General features: G+C 39.3%; 1 protein-coding gene across 6 annotated transcripts in view; it reads right to left on the bottom strand.

Moving 5' to 3' along the window:
* The window catches only part of NSD3 (nuclear receptor binding SET domain protein 3), a 73,097-nt gene that overhangs the window by 53,406 nt on the left and 6,149 nt on the right, over positions 1 to 13,542 (bottom strand). For 5 of the 6 annotated variants that reach the window (XM_075910727.2, XM_075910725.2, XM_075910724.2 and 2 more), the window contains one exon: positions 333 to 1,060. In XM_075910727.2, coding sequence (XP_075766842.1) covers positions 333 to 1,016 — 684 coding nt within the window. In that variant the 5' untranslated portion in view covers positions 1,017 to 1,060. Of the gene's footprint in view, positions 1 to 332; positions 1,061 to 3,226; positions 7,736 to 13,542 lie in introns of those variants that run through there. The other variant, XM_006134030.5, reaches the window with a different exon arrangement.

The raw sequence follows: 13,542 nt of genomic DNA, 5'->3' as shown, positions 1-13,542 counted from the left end.
GATAGTTATAACATGTTTTCAGGTGCCTCTCAAGATAAGTAACATTTTCACTAAGGTTCTGTGACCACTAATGAGGAATACTTCAAATGCACAGAACCCCAGTAAATTATATTTTGAAAAAATAAGAATTCAATTCTGATAATAAGCTTTGCATCTGAGCTGTGGTGGACAATTGCTAAACAGTTCTGATCACGGCACAGAGCATTAGACAGTCAACTGCAGCCTCATGCTGCCTTTTTAAGTACATCAACAACTAACAAGAAATATAAAGCTGCAAAAAGAGGCATTCCCTACTGATAATCACAAAAAGATGAAACTGTTATTCCACTTACATTTTGCTCCTCTGGTTCTAGTTTTGGAATTTTGTGTGACTTGCGCTCTTCTGATCGGGAAGAGTCATGCTTGCTACTTTTTTTCCTTTTCTCCTTTCTCCCTTCATGTTTCATCTTAGCATACTCACTTGCCTGTACTTCATTTAAAAGGTCCCCACACAGAGAAGACTCGAACAATTCCCTGCCATTCTGGATAGTTTTGGTTATTTTTAATTTGATTTCTGGTGAACCAGTCTTCTTTGGAATCACCGTTTGTGGTACTGAAGGAGGTGGTGGCGGTGGTGGTTGTGGAGGGGAAGGTTTTTCCAGAGCATCGTGTGGCCTTATGTTAGAGTTTTCCAATTGATAATACTCGGTGGGACTAAAGTTTCTAACCGCTCCAAAGCCATTGGCTGAACCATTGGGATATTGACTGTATGTCTGGTATTTGGCTTGAGGTTCATACATATTGATTGTTGGTGGATAGCCATTAGTGATCGGTGGAAGATCCTCCGTTGTTGGAGTAGGGTACTGAAAGCCTTGTTGCAGGGCAGTTTCATATGGTGTCTGGCCACCATCTTCAGCGATGTCACTGCTGGTATCAAAGGCATCCTCCTGGCGGATGTTGGCTGAGTCAATGAGCTGAGGTGGTTGCTGAATTGTGTTTCCCATGATCCCTTGCATGAAAGAGAAAGAGAAATCCATTGTTCTGCTCCAGCATCCTTAGCTTTCCCTTTCTCTCATAGGGCCTAAAAGGAAAGGGAAGAAAAATAAGTAATATTAGCCACCCTCTTAGAGTGTCAACATTATCCTACACACAGACTACCCCCCCAACACAAGGAAGCTTTCACCAGCTGTGTAACACCCTGACAGTTCTGTTCTGCATGGGAAAAACCAAGACTAAAGAATGCCAATTATCTGGCAGTTTGTTAAAGTTGTTAATCTACTAAGAATGTATATGGCTCTGCCCAATTTATTTACATTCAAACTGTAATCAAGTTCCAAGCTCACGCACACAGATTATCAGGATGATCAATAATGTATAAATGCCCAGACAGGGTTCCAAAGATCAAAAGCTACTTCGTAAACAACCCTTAGACATCTAGTAACACAATCTATTATATATTTTGAAGAGTTAGTTTATTTGCAGATTTGTTTGTGCAAAATAAAGTCATACTTTGCGGTTACCTATAGGGTGTGTCTAGACTACAGGGTTCTGTCAACAAAAGGCCACTATACCTGCGTCTACACTATAAAAATTATACCTGCATCTACACTACCGCCGAGTTCTGTCGACATAATGTCGACATAACGTCGACAGAACTCGGCAGTTTTGTCAACGGCGGTAAACCACATTCTACGAGGAATAATGCCTTTTGTTGACAGAGTTCTGTCAACAGAAGACGTTATTGCATCTACACTGTCGTTTGTGTCTATACTCTCATGTCGACAAAACTGGATGTAATCTAAATGCGCTTTGTTGACAGTATCTGTCGACAAAAGCCTGTAGTCTAGATGTACCCACTGATTCCAAATTTTGCATAAACAATTCTGCCACTTAAATTAGCTGAATGCACTACTTTTTACACCAGAATATGCTGCATGAAAGGTTTAAACAATTATTTTTGTTTTTCCATCAGAAAGTCATGACTATTACAATTAGAGTTCATAAAAATATTTGCTAACAAGATTAAAACCGAGTCACCTATTCAACTATCATTTTAGTCCAAAGAAAATGTTTGTTACAAAAATCACAAAATAATTTAAATTAGTTATGGGATGAATAATGGAAACCTTATAAATTTCTGATTCAAATGTACTATGTATGGTAATTATTCAATAAAATTAATAATGTTTGAAGTTTAAATCCTACATACCTCTAACTTTTTTACTTCCCTTTTGCAAGTGTATTAATAAAAATATTCTATTACATATATTTAATTTCTTGAACTTTCTTATAAGCGTAATCTACGCAAAATGATTTTGCCCGGTCAACAACAGGCCTTACCTTCTAGTAGCTAAATAATTTAGTCCCTTTATTTATAACCTAGAAGTTTGAAAATGGAAATTTTCTCTCACCACACATTTGTAGAGGAACTAAAATAAGAAATGTCCTTTGTATTTCAGCTTCAAGACACTGTCCACACATTTCTGTACACAGGCTTTTTGACTTAACTGCTTCTCTTCAGCTAGAAGAGGGGAATGACTAATTTTTTCCAAGAGTTACATGTATTTCTCAGTAACGGTCGTGTCTCAAGATATTTGAAACAGAAGAAATTGTCAGCTGTAGGAGTTTTAAACATGGGTCAAACTAATTCAGAGTTACAATAATGGTTCTTAAATATCAGACCAGAGAAAAGCTAACACAAATGATCAAAAACCTGAAACTGTGATGCTTTTTCAACTTTGTTGAAGTGCCTATCCAGAGCTCAAGGTACCCTATACCTACTATAAATTTAACAGGCTAGAAGGATCATAGAAAGACCCCCCCAAATCTACCAACATATATTTCTTTTCCTTCTCCTTAAAAATCTTATTCAAGCTTTCTCTCTTTTTTTCCTCCTCTCTCCAGAAAAACCTGGGAAAATAGATGAGCTGTGATGCCCTGCAAGATGGCTATGTTTTTTAAAAGCACAGTGGTCCAACTGCAGCAAATAAATGCTATTTATTCCACTCCAGCTGGAAAGAAAACTAAGGAGCTATAGCTAATGAAAGAATTTTTCTATGCCATTAGACTTTGCACAACACATAGTATCAATTGATTCCAGGGATGAAGTGGTTAAACCAAGATAAACATTTTAATAGCAAGATAGAAAACAAGTTACCTTGGTGCCACCCAAAATAGGCCACATTCCTCTCCCACATGCCTCCTGCCCTCCAATCCCTTGAAACACACATTTAAGAGAAGTTCCTACCTGAAGATACAAGTAGGAAATTCAGCATCCATCTCAGACAAATTCAGAAAACAAGCAAACCATCAGCTTCCTTTGGAGTAACTACATCAGTGATGGGCAACATGCAGCCCAGGAGACTTTTTGTTTACTGTTGCCCACGCACAGAGTTGCCAGATTCTGCTGGTTTCTGTCCATGTAGTTTTTCCTTATTAGTATTACTGGAGTGACACGCATATAAAACCAGGGCACATGAAGTAAGGTACATACTGACTGCACACAACATTAACTGAGAGAGCTGTGCGCTCCCTCTGCATCCAATCACAGCACTGATACGGCTCAATAGGCACACTCCGCAAATTCTAGATACAAAAGCACAATTAGCAAAACTACCCTATCCTGGAAGACAATCTTGCAGCCCACTGAGATGAAGGCCACCACTCATGCAGCTCACTCACTAGACTAGGTTGCCCATTGCTCAACTACATTGACTTGACTGACAATGTCTATCATATGGTAGTAATAACACAATCTTTACCGCCACAGTATCTGAGGTCCTGAACATTTATTTTTACTGGCATATCTCATAAGACCTGACACAGTTTTACAGCCACTTCAAACACAGGTGGAAAAAACTTGAATATTACAGGCTCACAAATTGATCTTCTTTTATAGCTAAGAAAATAAGTTTAAATTTAAACCATTTTAAATGCTTAGTCAGAGAGAATGGCTTAATGGGTCAAACCTCATGTTTGAAATACTGGTTTACTACCCAGCAAGGTCATTTTAGTCCTTTCAAGGTAAATAAATGGAGTAGCACAATATGTGCATGTGTGTTGCGGGGATGGAGGTCCCAAATGACCTTTCAGACAAGATTTTTTTCTGGTCTACAATTACGTTAAATACCCCATGACATACATTTCACAGTAAGGATCTGCCCACTTTCTTGCCAGAATTCATTCTCATTGTCCCAAAGCACATATCCAAATATCTTATTCAATATTTTCCATGACAAACTTAAAATAAAAAACTACTCCTTCTCATGAACTAAGGGAGATGTAACAACAAAGCAACTCAAAGAAAAAGTAACTTGTCTGATTACATAGCAAAAATAAAAGTAGTCAGCTCCATGATCAGAGACTATATTGACTTTCCCCATGCTATTTTACTTCCTGGTGATATCAGTCATGTTTAAGTTATCACTGTAATTATACAACTTAGAGGAGCAACTTAATGCCAAAATGCTATGCAGCAAGATTCCCTATTTTAAATTAAGACCTATAACAGTTACACCAGATCTTCCTTGAGACACGTAACCTGCACATCAGTCACAAGACTGAACACTGAACATTTCCCATCCCATGATTAGCAGAAAGAAGGTATATTCATACAACCAATGTAACAGTCTTTCTAAAAGAGATGCTTTAGCTCTGTGCTTCCAAACTTCTCCATGCTGGAACTCAGACCAAGCTCATCTCTGTTAACAAGTCACCCAGGGGCCTGAGATGGAGCTCAGAAACCAAACCCAAAGGGATCCAACTACAACAGTCTTGTCTGGCTCATGTCTGAAGACAATCCTACTCCCTTAGGATCAGGTCGGCTCCCCCTTCCTGCCCATGGAGTTAGCACAGCGACTGCAGCACAATTAGATGGCAGCGGCTGGCAGAATGAGCATGATCGTGACTCTTGCTGCCTGACACCATGCAGCATGCACAGTGCATCAAGACAGCAGTGCTGATGCATGCAGCCACTTATCACCAGGCATCATACATGTTGCACAAGCTTCTGGCACCCTTTTGCAACTGCTCTGGAGGTCACAGTCCACAGTTTACAGACACTGCTGTAGCTCAACACCAAATTACAGGCCTGATGCTGGAATTACTGGGAGAAGTTCTACAGCCTGTGTTATGCAGGTCTATGAGTAGTCCATGAGTCTAGGAAACTGTTCACTATACAAATAGAGCTAACATTCTTGTGGAAAGTTAAGTCAATGGATCCTATACTGGAGTTTGTGAAGATGTTCTAGCAGTGAATGAAGACAGTTGCGAATTTAATCCTGTACACATGTACAATCTTAGTTAATAAGGGATGCAGTTAGAACAGCTAAGAGACATAACCATTTTGTTCAAAACATGAGTCAATCACCAACTGATAAGGATTAGGAAGAATCTTCCCTTATGGGTACTACACCAAGGAATTTATTTCCCTAGACTTAGCTGGAATCTGTGGTAATACCTGTGCCCCTAACACATCTGAGACACACACCTTATGTTCACACTCACTTTCACAAAAATTATCTTAGGAGGTAGCTTTGAATTAGTGTTCTAGAAAGAATAACTACCTGCCAATAACATGCTCATTAACATTTTTCCTCAATGGACACTGATATATCAACTTCCCCTTGGTGCAGTACAGCTGTAGCAGCAACAAAAGCAGGTGCTGGGTCCTCGCTTCCAAGAGCTAAATGTCATTAAAAGTTAACTAATATGTTAAATAATTTCCTAATATTACTTTTCCATGTAAGCAATTACAAAAATTATCAAATAGATAGCACATGATTAGGAAGAAAAGTTGATCTAGAACACACTGTACTCAAACGTGATGTACATTATGAAAAAAATGAAGGACAGCTACATTAATATATGCTTTGTTAGCAGTAAAAAGAAAGAAGAAAACTGAGTCAGGATGACAGCCTATGCTCACTGAATCCTAGACAGAGATTATTAACTGTGGTAGTGACATTTAAGACCCAGGCCATACAAAGAAATTGCAATGATTTAACTAAATCTATTTCTAAATCATGCAGCCCCTTTGTGTAGACCTTTGAAACTGAGTGGTTGATATCAGAATTAAAATCAGTAAAAATCTTTAGCAACCATGAACCTATTATCCTCCAGAGATGGAACATACCTCCATATATTTTGCCCTAAATATGTAAATACACCAGCTAATAGGTATCTAGGTCCCTAGATTCCCCTTCTGTAACATCATACATGATTTCCGTGGAATTATATTCAAACCAGTTATGTAAGTTTGGGTGACAAAGAAGCTGATTAACTTGTAGCTCAGAATGTCTGTTTGAAGTTCAGCCTCCTCACACAAACTAAATAATTTCTTTGTTTGTAAAGTACCTAGAACAATGGTACCTTCAGCTCTGATTTGTGTCCTTAGGTATTACCACAAAGGAAATTCACAAAAATGTTTACCACATTTTTTATGAGACACCAACTGCTCTTTACAGGATTTAGTGACTCCAGGGAAAAGCATGTAAGCTCTATTCCTCAGTTTCTCCATCTGTAAAGTGGGTACTGCAAGATTTGCAGTAATTCACTGATCTTCAGAAAGTGTCTACAGAGCCTTAGAGCTTGAAGACATAAAGGTGCAAAGTATTATTTTAAGTGTCTATGCCAAAGAAAAAAAGTTCAGTCACGCAACATTGACTTCATCACAACAGCTAACAAACATGTTTTTCACTGCCAAACAAAGACTAGTCCTGCAGCACGTTAGAGACTAACAAAAAATGTAGATGGCATCATAAGGTTTCGTGGACACAACCCACTTCTTCAGATGAACGGAGTTAAGGGGTCTAGGGTACAAATAGAGAAAGAGAGGGGATGGGGATGGAAAGAAAAGGGAAAAAAATGGGGGAAAATATTGTCAATTAGAGCAGTGTTTCTCAACCAGTGGTAGAATACCTTTAAAGGTACTCGAGAGAAGTGTGGGGGGGGAGGCGGGAGTGGCACGCGGGTATGTCAACACCTGAAATTTGGAGAAAACTGAATTTTTATTTTAAGTTTCACAGTGCTTTATTATTTTTTGTACTTTTTACACCCAAATATGTCATCGCCCACCCGGCTATGATTAAGTTGTTTACACAAATGTGTTGCAATGGTAGAAAAAAATTGTGTGTCTGAAAACTATAGTTACTGGGGGTACTTTTTTTTTTTTTATAAAGGGGTATTTTATAAAAAAAGGTTGAGAAACACTGAATTAGAGCGTCTATGCTAATAGAGTGAGCTCTAAGTACCCAGTGCTTTGTTTTTTATGTCTTAAGGGTGTGGAATATAGTGGCCCCTCCGGTTCAGGTCTTTGTTCAGACCTTGGTTTCCAGGCATCAAACTTGTAAATGAAACCAACTTTTTTCAGTTACAGATTAACACTCCTCAACCTGCCAAACAAAGCAGCCAGCTACTCATTTTCTTCGCCATACTGAACAATTCCTGTAACAAGCAAGTGCCTAACAGTGCAGGGGAAAAACCAAACTATATATCACTGCTACCAAAACAGTGAAAACATATCTAGCTAATACCACCGGATTTTGATTTACAATCCTTGAAAACTATAACCGTCTTTTAGCGAATATACCCTGCACCTAAGTATACCCCACGGTTTTTACAGTTTGAGTAAAAAAAAAAAAAAAAATCTTGTATACCCCGTGCACGAGTATAACCTGCAGGGTATACAATACTTTTTTTTTCCAAACTGTGCTGGGGAGAGGGGGCTTCTACAGGTCAGTGAGGGAAATTAGCCATGCTCCGGACGGGGGAGCACTCACCCCCCTGGGTCCCGTGCGGCTGCACAACCTCCAGGCAAGGAAATGAGAGTGCTCCCCCACCCCTTCCTGAGGCTGCGCAGCCGTCAGCCTCCAACCTCCGGATGGGGGAGTGCTCATCTCCCGGTTCTGCGCAGTCGCAGGAAGGGGCAGGGGGAGCACTCCTGCACAGGAACCAGGAGATGAGCGCTCCTCTGCCCGGAGGCTGTGCAGCAGGGAAAGGGAAAGGGGAGCGCTCACCACTAGGTGAGCAAAAAAAAAGTTTGTATACCCCGCACCCGAGTATACCCTGCAGAGGGGGGGCCGGGTTTGTAAAAACAAATATAACCCGTGGGTTATATTGACTAAAATACGGTAACTCTACCCTTTAAATACGCAATGACCACATTCAAAGGTGTTATATTTAGAAGATTACCTTGCATCCCTTAGTTTTCCTTTGGAGAAGCAAAGGACTTTCTCTTCTTCAATTACCTTTTAACAACAGTAGAGGTTTAACTGGTTAACCAGTAAACCTCACTCTGACTGAGTAAGTGGTTAACTGGTGGCCCAGCCAGGCTGGAGCAATCCCCCACCCAACACGGGTGAGGGGCTGCTCCAGATTGGCCGGGCTCACCGTGCCAAGCTGCCGGCAGGGAGAGGACACTCCTGTCTAGCCAAGCCCACCACGCCACCAGTGGGGGTCACTCCAGCCAGTCCAAGCAGCCCATGCCCACGGCCCAGCAGGCTTGACCTAGCCCAAGCAACCCCTGCCCCTGTGGCAACCCAGCCGGGTTGAAGCAGTCCTCTCTCCCTTCACAGCCCAGCCAGGCCCACCGTACTGCAGGCGGGGGGGGGGGGGAGGGCGGTTAACAAGTTAATTTAACATTTAACTGATTAACTTTTTAAATGGGATTTTACATCCCTAAATAAAACCCAAGAATTTTGGGGTCAGAGAGACTAAAATCTCACTGTGACGACACAGTAGCTTATAAATTACACGAGTGGCTACCCACACTATTCTCTAGGCGGTGATCTAAGAGTATACTTGCTGTGGAGCATCTAACAGGAATTTTGAACCTCACTTGGACATTTTGGCCACATTAAAATCCTGCCTAAGGATATCAGTAAAATTAGGCTGTAGCTTCACCTTAACACAACTAGACATAATTCACAACCAGCCAACTCATTTGGTTCAGGAGTCACCACATTAAGACAAATAAAAGGTCTTCTCTCCCTCAAAAAGTTATACTAACTTTCAACAGTAGAAAATAGAGAAGAAACAGGCACATAAAACAATGGAGGTTTACATTAGAGACTGCAACGTACCTTTATGAATAAAAAACCCGAGGAAGGCAATTTTTTACCTCTTTCTTACAGGGACGTTTGACATTTATAAATTGAGATTTAAAAGCATCTGTATTCTACATAGTTATTTTAATAGTCTTTTTATTACAAAGAAGAGAAACCAATAAATATTTAATCTATGGGAATTCTACAAGATTATGCCAATCAGATCATGTTCAACTAATTAAACTCAGCCAATGGTACATTTAGATTGCTCAACAGACACTTTGACCATGAGGTCACCAATTCTAATCCAGCCTATACAAGTATCAGCATCTTTTGAAAATTACAAACTGATGGCTGTTCAATGATTCAAATGCAATCATTTAGTGAGTAGCTAGCAGTAGATAGATTACCACCCTCAGCAAAATGCAACAACAGCATGAACAATGAATACTCAAGCCTCGCACGTGTCAAGTCAGAGTGGCTAAATATGGGCAAGAGGAACCTTGTAATGCTACTTTGTTTATTGTACCAACTCCATGTTTACACAGGATTCAGACTCTGTCTACCCTACATAGCTCTTAGGGTATGTCTACATTTGCACCCTCTTTCGACAGAGGGATGCAAATGAACAGGACTCGACAAATCAAGCAATCTACTCGTCCATGGCGAGTAGATTTTAGTCTGGTGTGGCCATGCAGCGCGGCTGGCAAGCACTGCAAATGAAGACATTCAAAATTGCAGATGAAGCCGGCATTTACATATCATGCTTCATTTGCATAATCGCATCATGGCGCTATTTCGAAATACAAAATGCGGTTTAAATGCAGTTATTTCAGGAAAACACCCTTCTTCAAAATAACTGTTACTTATTCCTCATAAAATGAGGTGTATTATTTCGAGGGAAGGGTGTTCTCCAAAAATAGCCACATCTATACCGCGTTTTGTATAACACGATTATACAAATGAATCACGGGATATGTAAATCCCAGCTTATTTTGCAATTTTGAATGTCTTCATTTGCATCTATTGAAAGAGGGTGCAAGCATAGATGCACCCTTAGCAAAATAGCTGTGGACAGTTTAGCTGCTGTTTGTTGGCTCTTTTGCCAACAAATTGCTTCCACTCCCAATGAGCAGTGTTCCTGCCAAAACCACATTATTTACGCTAGCACTTGAGGGAGATGGCACCTCTGAAAGACAAGAGTTTTGTCTAAAAGGGGTGTCACCGTGTTGTCCGTAACTTTAACAAGAAGCAGTTCTGTCACACCTTAGATGAACAATCATCATCATGAGCTTCATGGGTAAAACCCACTTCATCAGATGAGTACTTCAACTGCTAATGTAGACATCAACTCAGCCTCCAGAGCAACCAACAGAGCAGATTTCACAATCATTATATTTCCACGAAAAAGTATTGTTTAAATACAGCATAACAGGATGTGGACTGTTGCTGGTTGGGTTTTTTTTTTTGGATACATTAACCTACCATTACATCTACTGATTTAAAGTTACTGACAGAAGTCTTTAACTTTTAAATAATATTTTTTGTGGGGTCATCTACATTAGATAGACCTTGATTTTATTATGCTGTCTGGTTATTTGGGACAGTTTGTTCATCTGGTATAGTACCTTCCAGTACAAAGGGCAGGAGCAGAGACTTTTGCTTAACAGAAAGACTACACATAATGGTCTTCTATGCCCAACAACTCTTCTCCTCCCACGTAGTTAATACATCAGAAGCTCCCTCCTCCAGAGTCTTTGAATTCATCATCACTATAGTTAATACCCACACACTTTCCTGTCCGCTCTCCTTTGCAAAACTTTAATGGGTGCTTTCAAAATGACTATCATAATATAAAATAGCCTCTGGATTACAATCTGTTGAAAGAATAGCTCCGGAGAATAACGTGATAGCTTTTTCAATTTATGGTATCTCAAAACTTAACTCTAAAATAGGATTACTCTTGAAAGATGATCTTCCACCCCAATGCAACAGCAACCCTCTGGTTCCAACAGAAATGGCACTGATGAGCTAAAAAGGGGGATGGACATACCTGACTCAAGTAGGAGAATAATTTCTAAAAGAGCTGGAAGTGAGGACATTCAGCAGTCTGAGCGATGCTTAGAAGTATTTATTTTGTGCAAGGACAGATCTCTTGCATCTCTAACTGATGCTGTTGTATTAACTTTCAGAGTCCACCTCCTGCAAGTACAGGACTCAATATCCAGATAGAAGATGTAATAAATAGACTGTACTTTACTACACTGGATCTCAGCCAAAGTATCAAGAAGAATTTATATAAATTATTTAAGGCTTCTTAATAGGAAAGACTTTTTGGTGCTACTGACAAACAGTTTGAACAAAGAACGTGACATCTGCAAAACTAACAGTAATAGTTTTTGAACGCCTACAGGAAGGGAAAAAATTGTTCTCCAGAATTATGTACCACTTTCCACATCTGTCTTCCTTACAGTACCTTTTTGGGGCCTAAGGCAACGTAAACAAAATGTGTCAGTGACACTGAAACTAGAGACAAAATTTTCAATCTACAATAATGTCCAAACAGAAACAGTATTTAAACAAATTAAGTAAATTTTCATCCTTAGGAAAATGAAAACTATGTACTAATAAAACAGTATAATCTAAAATGGATTAGGAGTAGATCTCATGAGAAATGTCATTCCAATTTAATGGCAAATACGCTTAACTTCCTATCCTAAATTCTTATATGGTATTGCTGTGACTGCAAGAAGTGGCTGCAATTTTAACCATAGGTGAAATGAGTCTTATGCAAATAAGCTTGAGTGCTTTGCAATTTTTTGGGAAGGAAACTTGCACTATTACATTTATCTAAGGAATTTTTAGGACCCACATCATGAGTCTCAGATGACAACATACCTGTTTGGTGCTTAGTTACTAGTGACATGCGATACAATAAGCAACATAATTATTGCATCTCTTAAGATCTCCACAGAGATGTCACTAGACTCAGGGGTAGAAGCTGCTGATCCCACTTACTGTTTTGATAATTACTGAAAACCTTTTGCAAAAAGGAGAGCCTTGCTGCCTTCTTTGAGACTGTCAGGCTTGGGCTATACAATTTACTAATATCCCATGTAGCCTCACTAAAATCATGGATATTGGTTAGACTCAAAAGAACGTTCATCTGGGAACAGACCAGGCTAGTAATAGTATCATATCAACATTTTAACATGCTCTGAAATATCTTGAGATAGCACAGCATTATTTATCACAGAAATGTATGAAGACGCCAATCAATGCAACTAAGTACCAACACAAAGTAAAATTCTATTCTTACTTTCACTACACCAAAAATTTTCTATTGAAAGTAGCTTTAAGGAGGAAAAAAGCCACATTCCCCTGCAACCCATATAACTCCAGCATCCTGCTGAGATAAGACAGCCAAAAATGAAACTGTTTAGAAACTGGACTATAAAGGGAAATGAATATTAAATACATAGTTAACTAATTAAAGGTAAATCTGATTTTTAAATGTCATTTTTAGTATATTAGTGACAGTAACACATTTTCTTATTAACAAAATTTTAATCTGAGTGTATAAACGTAATCCATAGCATTTACAATTATATATGGATTTCTCACAATAGTAAGATATACAAAAATAGATGATAGTATAACCACAGTCATGTTGGGAAATCTGCATTACAACTTGATTGCCTTCTCTAGACTGAAGCACAGAATAGAGAAACATGCCAACGGAATATTTAGAAAATATATACATTATAGACACACACACACACAAATATTCACAGCTCTCCAAAAATAACTTAGGAAGACTGCAGTTATCAGGCAGCCAGGAAAGGCTCCACAACATATGGAGAAGGTACGAACTCATTTCTTAGACAAGATCTCCGACCAATATTGCCTCTCCTCCCGCCCCCACTACCACATATTTACCATATCACAGGAGCACAAGATAACACTCCCAAAATCTGAGCAGAAAGAGCCAGTCAACATGATATGCTGAACTCGACAGCACCAATCAACATGATAGCATTCCATAGCTACAGGAATTATGAGAAAGCTGGGTTTACCTATCCATACACAAACTGCGGAAGCCAATACAACATTTGCAACAAAACAGTTACTTCAAATATTTGTTTAAATACAAATTCAGAAGAATGACACAGACCCACCCGCTCAATGCATTTCCACAACAATTACCAGCCAGAGGAGCTCCTGACTGAGCATGAAGCAGAAGCCCATTAATGTGTACCTGACATTAATGACAGTGCCTGAGTTGAGAATGCTGCCACTTTTGTTGTAGCGTTAGCAGCGATTTAAAATTAATTTCCATGATACATTTGATTGTTATTTTACTGTCCATTGCTGCAACATGCTCTAGGACAATCTAAAATGGTATACAAGCTACAGTCTGTGGAGGTTTACACGTTGTTGATGGAGGGCATTCTGCAGAAATGTAAAGGATCTACTTTAAAGAGTGATACAGGCTCATCAGTAAATAAAGAGGGCAACT

The sequence above is a fragment of the Pelodiscus sinensis genome, chromosome 28 (assembly GCF_052426305.1).
Source record: "Pelodiscus sinensis isolate ZL-2025 chromosome 28, ASM5242630v1, whole genome shotgun sequence".
Taxonomy (NCBI): Eukaryota; Metazoa; Chordata; order Testudines; family Trionychidae; genus Pelodiscus; species Pelodiscus sinensis.
The sequence above is the reverse complement of the archived record's forward strand: the minus strand, read 5'-3'. Positions and strand labels throughout refer to the sequence as shown.